Here is an 11,375-nt window from a genome sequence, read left to right as displayed (position 1 = left end):
ACCCAGCAATTACCCAAAGAAATATAACTCATTTTACCATAAAGACACAGGCATGCATACATTCACTGAAGCATTGTTCACAAGAGCAAAGACAGAATCAACATAGATGCCCATCAGTGGTAAACTAGATAAAGAAAATGTGGTACATATACACCATGGACTACTACACAGCCATAAAAAGAACAAGACTATGTCCTTTGCAGGAACATAGATAGAGCTGGAGGCCATCATCTTTAGCATACTTAGCCAAGTTGTGGTAAAAGAGCAAGAAGTGAAGAACGCATGCTCCAGCAAAGAGACCTGTATTTCCAGAAGCCTTGAGGTGGAACAGAATATAATAAAGTCAAAGAGCAAATACACAAGAACTACTATGTTTTACATGATCATTCTGGAGAATGTGTGGTTTGTCAGTGGGAAGACCAGTTATCTAGCTATTTCTCTGATCCAGATAAGAAATACTGCAATTGCCTGGATTATTCCCAACCTTGTCACTATTGACATTTGGGATGGATAATTTCTTTGTTGTGGAAGGCTGTCTGGTGCATTCTGGGAACGTTTACTAACAACCTTGATCACTCCCATGTGTGCTGCAGTATTATTCACAATAGCCAGGAGGCGGAAACAAACTAAAAGTTCATTGACAGATGAATGGGATAAAGAAAATGTGGTATTTACATATCATGGAATTTAAACAGCCAACAACGTGGATGAACCTTGAAGACATGATGCTAAGCAAAATAAGCCAGTCATCGAAGGACAAATATTTCATGGTTCCAACCTTTATAAGGTATCTTACATGAGTTGTCTAAAGTAGTCAAACTCATTTAAGCAAAAAGCACAATGGTGGTTTCCAAAGGTTTCAGGAAGGGGGAAGTGGGGAGTTTCTGTTCAATGGGTGTGTTTCAGTTATTCAAAATGGAAAAGTTCTAGAGATCTGCTGTACAACAGAGTGCATAGAGTTAATGTGGTACTACATATTTAAAATTCAACATCCTTTCATGAGAAAAACTCTTAGCTAACTAAAATTAAAAGGGAACTTCATTAACCTGATTCAGCAAAAACGGGATGAATTCCGCAAGGTCACATGGCATGGGCTAAGGGATGCCTTTATTGGGTGAAACCAGTGAGCCAAGGATCAGCACTCCTAAACATGGGATACTCCCAGCAGACACTCCCATCCTTACTCACTTCAGCCTAAATTGAGGTATTATGAGGCCATACACAGCTATCAGACAATGAAGCAGGACAGCAGAGTTTCTCAACCTCAATACTACTGGCACTTGGAGACAGATAATTGTTTGTTGTGAAAAGCTGACCTGTGCATTGTTAACAGTTAGCAGCAACCTCAGTCTCTAGACACTGGATGTCAGAAGCACATCTGCCCAAGTTGTGACAACCAAATATGTCTCCAGACATTGCCAAAGGCCCCTGGGGACAAAATAACCACCTTTCGAGAAGATAGTTTACTACCGTAAAACAGGAACGTTGTCCCCTGTAATTTTACCTTCTTATGATGAGAATATGAGAAGTTCCTTATGGGGCATGCTTCCTAGACAGTCTAAGTTTCTAGGAAATCTAAATGTAAACCTAAATGTGTGTGTGTCTATGTATGTGTATGTGTGTGTGTATGTATGTATGTGTATATATATATATATATATATATATGTATGGAAACATATTTTTGCTACTGAGTTGCAGTAGTTCTTTATTTTTTACTTTTTTTAATTTATTGATTTTTTGAAATGGAGTCTCACTCTGTCGCCCAGGCTGGAGTTCAGTGGCACGATCTTGGCTCACTGCAACCTCTGCCTCCCAGGTTCAAGCAATTCTCCTGTCTCAGCCTCCCAAGTAGCTGGGATTATAGGTGCCCACCACCACACCCGGGTAATTTTTTGTATTTTTAGTAGAGAACACCATGTTCCCCAGGCTTGTCTTGAACTCCTGAACTCAGGCAATCCACCCGCCTTGGTCTCCCAAAGTGCTAGGATTACAGGCGTGGGCCACCGTGCCTGGCCTCGCAGTAGTTCTCTACGTATTTTGGAAATTAACCTCTTATCTGATATGTAGTTTGCATATATTTTTCCCATCTTGTAGTTTGCCTTTATTACTAAATATTTTACATGTTATTGCTTTTAAAGTGTTACATTTTTCTAACCAATATTTCTAGTGTATAGAAATGCAGTTGACTTTTATATATTGATTTTTGTGTCAGCTAATCTTGAAAAATTATCTGTCATGAGATATCTGTAGATTCTTTTGTGTTTCTATTAAACTATTGTACCATTTGCAAGCAATGGCTTTTCTCTTCTTCCATTCTAATACATATTTCTTTTATTTCTCTTCATATATTTGTGTGTGTACATATATATATATGCACACACACACACACACATATATATATAAAGACCCAATTAAAAGTGAATCAGAATCAAACAGACATTTCTCCAAAGAAGATATACAAATGGTCAACAGGTGTATGAAAAGATGCTCAACATGTCTAATCATAAGGAAAACGCAAATCAAAACCATAAGATCTCTTCACACCTGTCAGATGGTCATTATTTTAAAAAGAAAAGAAAAAGAAAACAAATACTGGTGAGAATGTGGAGAAATTGGAACCCTTGTGCACTGTCAGTGAGAATTTAAAGGTGTATAGCCACTATGGAAAACAGTATGGAAGTTCCTCAGAAAATTAAAAATAGAACTACCACATGATCCAGCAATCCCACTTCTGGGTATTTATCCAAAAGAACTGAAATCAGGATCCCAAACATTTGCACCTGCATGTGCATTGCTCTAATAGTTACAATAGCTAAGAAGTGGAAACCTAAATGTGTATTGATCCATTGACAGATAAATGGGTGGAGGAAAAAAAATTATATACATATATATATGCATTCCATGGAATATTATTCAGCATTATTCAGTCATAAAAAAGAAGAAAATTCTGTCACATGCTGCAACATGGGTGAACCCCAAGGAAATTATGCTAAGTAAAATAAGCTAATTTCCAAACAGATCCCTTGCCATTTTGGGCCTTCAGCTCCACCCACCGGCTCGCCCAGCAGGGACACTATAAAGCCAGGCTCAGCCCAGCTTCCAGCCAAACACCTTTCCAGCAACATGAGGTCCAGCAGGTTCTTGGTCCTCATGGTGTCTCTTGCACTTGTGACCCTGGTGGCTTCGGAAGGAGTTAAAGGGAGTGAGCAGACATGGTGGAGCTGGGTGGGGCTGGGCTGGGGAGAAGTCCTGAGGGGCCCTCTGGGACTGGAGTTCTCATCTCACCTTGTGGCTTCCTCCACTAGATACAGAGAAACCAGGGGTTTGCCCAGCTGACAATGTACGCTGCATCAAATCCGATCCTCCCCAGTGTCACACAGACCAGGACTGTCAGGGGATAAGGAAGTGTTGTTACCTGCACTGTGGCTTCAAGTGTGTGATTCCTGTGAAGGAACTGGAAGAAGGTAAGGAGACCTACCTCCCAGGGCTAGGGCTGTCTCTTCCCCTGCCTCATACTGGGCCCATGAAAGTTCGGAGGAATTAGTCCCTTTAGCTGGTGTGGAAAGGGATGGCTAAAGCTGGAAGGGCCCTCAGACACCAACTAGTCTGAACATCTCCATTGTAAAAGGAGGAAGCAAGGATGAAGATGTATCAAGGCCATGCCCAGAGTCAGGATGGGAAGTCAAGCCTCCAGGCTTCTTCTCCACCAGGTGTCCTCAGAAATGATGCTGGTCCTTTCCACCTCCGGGGGTCACTTTCACCCGGCACCTGCCCCTGAGGGTCCTGAGACTTGGAATATGGAAGAAGAAATACCCAACCCCACCAAGGAAAACTTGATCTTGAAGTCCTTTTCCCCAAAAAGAGGGAAGAGTCACAAAGAGTCCAGACCCCAGGGGCTGTACTTTCCCTCTCTACCTGGTGCTCCTCCCCCACACTCATGAGTAGACCCCTCATGAATGAGATCAGTGCCCTTATAAGAGATCCCAAAGAGCTGCCTTGCCCATCTGCAATGTGTAATTGCAGCTAGAAGGTGCTGTCAGAGATGAGAAACTAGAGCTTGCCAGATGCTGAATTTGCTGGTACCTTGGCCTTAGACTTCCCAGCCTCCAGAACCGTAAGAAATAAATGTTAGCTGTTTATAAGCCACTCAGTCTGTGGTAATTTGTTACAGCAGCCCAAACCAGCTAATACAACCTAATAGTAAAAAAATCCTATTTAACATTATAAAAATGAATACAATGTAAAATACCTACAAAAAACATTTCTGGAGATGTACAGAAATTTTCTGAAAAAAAAAAAAAAAAAAAAAAAAAAACCTCTAAAACTTAATTAAATTATGTTTTAAAAGATCTGGATAAATAGACTAAACTTTTCTACAGTAAAAAAAAAAAAAAAAGAAAGAAAGAAAAAGGTTTTTAAAAGATATGCTCTTCCCCAAACAAGAAACCTCCACAAAATATTTATCTTGGTCAGCATAATTTATACCCGAAATATAATTTAAAACAAACTCATTGGGTTTTGCAAACCCTGATGAAATAGTTGATTCAGGCAACAATCATCCACGGTTTCTGAAAATTTACAGAGTGCCATTTCATGACCCCGTGAAATATTTACAGTTCATAAGAAGGGAAACACAAGTTTACAAGGTGAGGATTCAGGTACACACCTAAAACACATTAATCTGTCTCCACAATGCTAAAAATGGGGAAGCCAGACCTTCGTTCCTCCTGAAGTGATGCAAAACAAAACACACAGCATCATTCAAGAAGGGTTCCTGCCAAGGCAGTTGAGCATGAACCTCACCAAGCCTCTCCAGCTAACATTCGTCTATGAGAAATGTGAAGGACAAAGATCAAAGACATCACAGGGAAGCAACAAGGGACATTCCAAAGAACGATTTGTGTGTTTTGTTCAACAAGTAAATAGCACGAAGAAGAATGAGGAGGGAGGAAAGAAGAATAAAAAACGAGCTGGAGGGATTGTTCTAGATTAAAAGAAACTTCAGATACAGTACAGCCAATGCGATGTGTGCACCACAACCATGCAGTCACTTTTGAGACAATAAGAAAAACAGAATGCAAATAGAATATTAGATGATGTTAAGAAACTGCTGTTAATTTTCTTAGGTGTAACAATAGTATTGTGATTATATGAGAAAGTGTACTTAGTATTTAGAGATGCATACTGAAGTACTTAAGGGTAAAATATAAGATGGATTGGATTTACTTTAAAATACTTCAGCCAGGAAAGGGGTGGGGATATCCATGAAGGAACTGTTGTGAAATGTTCATGGTTGAATCTGGATGATGGGTATCTAGGCTTCATAAAAGTATTTGCTGCTCTTTTGTTCATTTTTGAAAACTTTTTAAGATAAAAACAATGGGTTTATTTTTGCAACTTAACGAAAGGATAATTAGGTTTACATGGAACCATAAAATACTTATAACCTGGAAAATGGAAAATGTAGATTAATGAAGGGTAATGGATACCACCAGTTACGAAAACATACTGTGAAGCCACAACAATTAGAACCACGATACAAGCATACTTTGTTTTATTGTGCTTTGCAGTCATCGTATTTTTTACAAATTGAAGGTTTGTGGCAACCCTGCATCAAGCAAGTACATTGGCCCCATTTTTCCAACAGCATGTGCTCACTTTGTGTCTCTGTATCACATTGTGGTAATATTCACAATATTTCAATTTTTGTCATTATTGATTTGTGACCAGTGATCTTTGATGATACTATTCTAATTGTCTCAGGGTGCCATAAACTGTGCCCACAGAAGACAGTGAATTTGATTGATAAATGTGGTGTATGTTCTGATTTCTCCCCCAACTGGCCATTCCCTGTTTCTCTCCCTTGGAGCACACCAATGTTGAAATGAGGCCAATTAATCATCCTACAGTGGCCTTTAAGTGCTCAAGTAAAAGGAAGAGTCATGTATCTCACTTTAAATCAAACAAACTAGAAATTATTAGCCTTAGTGAGGAAGGCATGTTGAAAACCAAGACAGGTCCAAAGCTAAGCCTCTTTTACCAGTTAACCAAGTTGTGAATGCAAAGGAAAAGTTCTTGAACGAAACTAAAACAGCTGCTCCAATGGACACACAAATGGTAAGTGAGTGAAACAGACTTATTGCTAATATGGAGAAAATTTTAGTGGTTTAGATCAAAAATCAAAACAGCCACAGCATCCTCATAGCCAAAGCCTAAACCAGAGCAAGGTCCTAACTTTTTCAAATCTATGAAAGCTGAGAGGTGAGGTAACTACAGAAGAAAAGTTTGAAGTTAGCAGAGGTCGGTTCACAAGGTTTAAGGAAAGAAGCCATCTCCATAACATAAAAGTGTAAAGTAAAGCAGCAAGTACTAATATAGAAACTGCAGCAAGTTCTCCAGAAGATCTAGGCAAGATAACTGATGAAGGTGGCTAGGCTACACAACAGATTTTCAATGTAGATGAAATTGCCTTTTATTGGAAGAAGGGGCCATTTAGGACTTTCATAGCTAGAGAGAAGTCAATGCCTGGATTCAAAGTGTCAAAGGACAGACTGACTCTCTTATTAGGAACTAGTGTAGTTGGTGACTTTAAGTTAAAGCCAATGCTCATTTACAGTTCCAAAAATCCTAGAGCCATTAGGAATTATGCTAAATATATTTCGCCTGTGTTCTATAAATGGAAGAACAAACCCTTGATGACAGCATGGTTTACTGAATATTGTAAGCCTACCTTTAAGACCTACTGCACACACACACACACACACACACACACACACACACACACACACACAGATTTCTCTCCTCCTTTTGAAATATTTCTACTTACTGACAATGCACTAGATCACCCAAGCGCTCTTATAGAGAAGTATAAGGACGTTAATATTTTCATGCCTGCCTACACAATATCCATTCTGCAAATCAAGGCATAATTTCAACTTTCAAGTTTTATTATTTAAGAAATACATCTCATAAGGCTATAGCTGCCACAGATGATGATTCCTCTAATGGATCTGGGCAAAGTAAATTGAAAACCTTCTGGAAAGGCCTCACGGTCTAACTGCTATTAAGAATATTCATGATTCATAGGAGTAGGTCAAAATATCAACATGAATAGGAGTTTGGAAGAAGTTGATTTTAACCATCATGAATGACTTTGAGGGGTTCAAGACTTCAGTGGAGGTAGTTGCTGCAAATGTGGTGGAAATAGCAAGATAACTAGAGTTAGAAATAGAGCCTGAAGATATGACTGAATTGCTACAATCTTATGATAAAACTTGAATCAAAAGTGAGGAGTTGCCTCTTACGGATGAGCAAAGAAAGTGGTTTTGAGAGATAGAAGCTACTCCTGGTAAAGATGCTGTGAACATTGCTGAAATGACAAAATCAAGAATTTAGAATACTATATAAACCTAGTTGATAAAGCAACAGCAGGGTTTGAGAGAATTGATTCCAACTGTTTGTTGTTGTTTTTTCAGAGACAGGGTCTTGCTCTGTTGCCCAGACTGGAATGCAGCAGCATGATCATAGTTCACTGTAACCTTGAACACCTGAGCTCAAGTAGTCCTTTTACCTCAGCCTTCCAAGTGGGTAGGACTACAGGCGTGCACCACCATGCCCAGCTAATTTTTAAATTTTTTGTAAAGGTAGGGTCTCACTATGTTGCCCAGGCTGGTCTCAAACTCTTGGGGTCAAGCAATACTCCTGCCTTGGCTTCCCAAAGCTCTGGGATTATAGGCATGAGCCACTGCACCATGCCACGACTCCAATTTTGAAAGCGGATGTACAGTGTATAAAATGTTATCAAACAGCATTGCATGCTACAGAGAAATCTTTCACAATATACCTTTGTATCACATTTGCACGTGTACCCCCTAATTCTAAAATGAAAGTTGAAAAAAAAGGAAGAGTAAATGGATGCAGCAAACTTTATGGTTGTCTTCTTGAAGCGCGGTGGTTCAAGCCTGTAATCCCAGCACTTTGGGAGGCCGAGGCAGGTGGATCACGAGGTCAAGAGATCGAGACCATCCCGGTCAACATGGTGAAACCCCGTCTCCACTAAAAATACAAAAAATTAGCTGGGCATGGTGGCACGTGCCTGTAATCCCAGCTACTCAGGAGGCTGAGGCAGGAGAATGGGGAGGTTGCGGTGAGCCGAGATCACGCCATTGCACTCCAGCCTGGGTAACAAGAGCGAAACTCCGTCTCAAAAAAAAAAAAAAAAAAAAAATGGCTACAGGCAACCTACCCTTCAGCAACCACTACCTTCATCAGTCAGCCGCCATCAACATCAAGGCAAGAGCCTCCACCAGCGAAAAGATGACTTGCTGAAGACTTGTATGATTATTAGCATATTTTAGCAATAAAGTATTTTTAAATTAAGGTATGTACTTTTTTTTAGATAAATGCTATTGTGCACTTAATAGACTACAGTATAATGCAAACATAACTTTTAAATGCACTGAGAATCCAAAAAGCCATGTGGCTCAACTTATTGCAATATCCTCTTTATTTCAGTGGTCAGGAACTGAACCCACAGTATATGCTCGCCTGTGCTGGCACAAGAATAAACAGTTGAAAGAAAAGAATGGGCCAGGCATGGTGGCTCATGCCTGTAATCCCAGCACTTTGGGAGGCTGAAGTGGATGGATCATAAGGTCAGGAGTTCGAGACCAGCCTGACCAACATGGTGAAACCTGTCTCTACCAAAAATACAAAAATTAGCCTAGCATGGTGGCACATGTCTATGATCCCAGCTACTCAGGAGGCTGAGACAGGAGAATCACTTGAACCTGGGAGGCGGAGGTTGCAGTAAGCTCAGATCAAGCCACTGCACTCCAGACTGGGTGACAGAGCAACACTCTGTCTCAAAAACAAAAGAAAAGTAAAGAAAGGAAAATCCAGAAACAGCCCCTGTTACACACAAGACTTGAGTTATTGATAAAGTTCTAATTTTTAATCAATGGCAAAAGTTTGAATCATTCACTAAATGATCATAGGACAATTGCTTACTTACAAAAAAAAGATATTTCATATTTCACACTCTAATATCAAGATAAACTTCAGCTAGATTAAAGAGTTAACATGTCTTTCAAACATCACAAAATAATAACAGTAAATATAGCAAATATTTACCTGACATCAGAGTCAAAAAGTCTTTTTGGCATAAAGATAAAAGTAGAAAATAAGAATGAAAAGATTGAATTGCTTACCCCCAAATTTAATCATTTGGTGCTAAGCAAAAACAAGCAAACAAATATTTGCAATATGGCATTAAAGTATTTATCAAGCTCATCTCATTCAGTCCTCAGAACCATCCTATAAAATATGATTATCTCTATCTCTACTAGTATACAAGAATAAGCAGGGGTTTTACAACATTAATGCCACACGGCTAGAAACTCTGGCACCAAGATTCAAAACCAGGTCTGCCTAACTCCTATATACATCTGTTGACCACTTCACCTTACTGCCCCTTGTGTATGACAGGTTAATAGATTCCTAATATATAAACAGCTCTTAAAACTCAGTAATAAAAATAAAAGGACCCCCAATAAAAATGGGCAAAATACAAAAACAGGCAATTCACAGAAAAAGAATACAGTCAGTATGAGAATAAGAAATGCTCACCATCACAGGTATTAAGAAGAAGGCAAATTATAATGAGATACTGTTTTCTATTAGCAAAGATTTTATTTACTTATTTTTTTAACATCCTGTATTTGGTAAGTGTATCCACTAAGGATCTTTGGCTGTGAGCAATGGCATCTGAAATTTAAAATTTGGACTGTTCTGTTTAGAGCGCTGGCTTCTCTGTTCAAGACGCTAATGAAGGAGAGGGCAGGTTACGGGCAGGGGGAAGGGTCCGTGGGTGTAACCTGGATCGAGTGTGCTCAGCTGTGATAGGAGAAGTACCTGCTGATCGGCAACCAAACAGAATTACAGGAGTCAGGGAAAAATCGTTCCACCAAAGGAAGAGATGCCGGGCAGACAAAACAACAGACGTCTATCGCAGGGCAGGTGGAAGCGCTTGTACACCCACTTACTTCCTTTCTGAAATTTAATTTGACCAGACATATCCAAAGACTGGAAATATGATCATGCTTTCTGACCTAACATTTCTAACTTTGACAAATTTGCTTTCAGAAAACAGAGATATGACTCCAAAATGTACACAAAAAAGATTGTTATCACAGTTTTATTTATGAAAGTGGAAAATTGGAAACCTAGATGTTTCAAAATAGGATTCCAATTATGTATATTTTGGCACATCTTTTTCCCTAAAAACTTGATTGAGGTGATGTTTTGACATATCAGTCTAACAAAAGAGCATGTGGCCATCAGAAAACATGATGTTCAGAGAACATTTCATAGCACAGGAAAATGTCTACAAAATAATTTCCATTAAAAAAGCATTTCATGGCTGGATATAGTGGCTCACACCCATAATCCCAGCACTTTGGGAGGCCAAGGTGAGAGAGTCACTTGAGTCCAGGAGTTAGAGACCAGCCTGAGCAACATAGGAAGACCCCATCTCTACAAACAAAACAAAACAAAACAAAACAAAACAAAACAAAAAAACTAGCCAAATACGGGGGTGCACACCTATCGTCCCAGGTACTCAGGGGGCTGAGGTAGGAGGACTACTTGAGTCCAGGAGGTCGAGGGTTCAGTGAGCCATGATGGTGCCGTGCACTCCAACCTGGGTGACAGAGAAAGATCTGTCAAAGAAAGAAAATAAAGAGAAAGAGACAGATAGAGACAGAGACAAAAGAAAGAGAGAAAGAGAGAGAAAGAAAGAAAAGGAAGGAAGAAGAAGACAAAGATGAACAAGAAGAAGGAGAAGGAGGAGAAAGAGGAGGGAAGGTAGGCAGGCAGGAAGAGGAAGGAAGGGAGGAAGGAAGGAAGAAGGGAGGGAGGGGGGAAGGAGGGAAAGAAGGAGAGAGGGGGGAAAGGAGAGAGGAAGGGAAAGAAAGGAAAGCGCATATATTTTTTCCTCCAAAATAAAGCTTCCAAGGAGGTGCCAGAATTCCAAAAGTAACATCAGATCATAAAGACAGAGCTTCTCCTATCTTACTGGCATAGAAGACATCACAAAAGAGTCACATTAAACCCAAGGAAGAGCTTCCTGCTGTAAGGGCTGTCCTGGATTGGAATGGCTAAGTGAGACAAGCCCTGTAATGTCACCTTCCTTTCTCAGGATCAGCTGAGATATTGCCCTGCTTCCAAAACCCAGGAGCTGAATGAGGATGATGGGGAGGCAGCAGTGGGAAGTCCCAGCTTAGTCAGGAATTAGCTCTGTGTCCTTGGGTCAGTCCCCTCCCATCTCTATCTCACAGTTTGCTCATCTTTCAAATGGGCAGGCTGAGAGGATGTAC

At 40.0% G+C, this 11,375-nt stretch overlaps 1 protein-coding gene across 1 annotated transcript; it reads left to right on the top strand.

Moving 5' to 3' along the window:
- The first annotated feature begins 3,105 nt into the window (after positions 1–3,105).
- On the top strand, positions 3,106–4,180 carry WFDC12 (WAP four-disulfide core domain 12). The gene is made up of 3 exons (XM_003936416.4): positions 3,106–3,202; positions 3,306–3,464; positions 3,629–4,180. Exons 1-3 carry the CDS (start codon positions 3,124–3,126, stop codon positions 3,724–3,726), a joined length of 336 nt encoding a protein of 111 aa, XP_003936465.3. The 5' UTR covers positions 3,106–3,123; the 3' UTR covers positions 3,727–4,180.
- The last annotated feature ends 7,195 nt before the right edge of the window (positions 4,181–11,375 follow it).

This window comes from Saimiri boliviensis, chromosome 9, assembly GCF_048565385.1.
Source record: "Saimiri boliviensis isolate mSaiBol1 chromosome 9, mSaiBol1.pri, whole genome shotgun sequence".
Classification (NCBI taxonomy): Eukaryota; Metazoa; Chordata; class Mammalia; order Primates; family Cebidae; genus Saimiri; species Saimiri boliviensis.
This window is presented reverse-complemented; position numbering and strand designations above follow the sequence as displayed.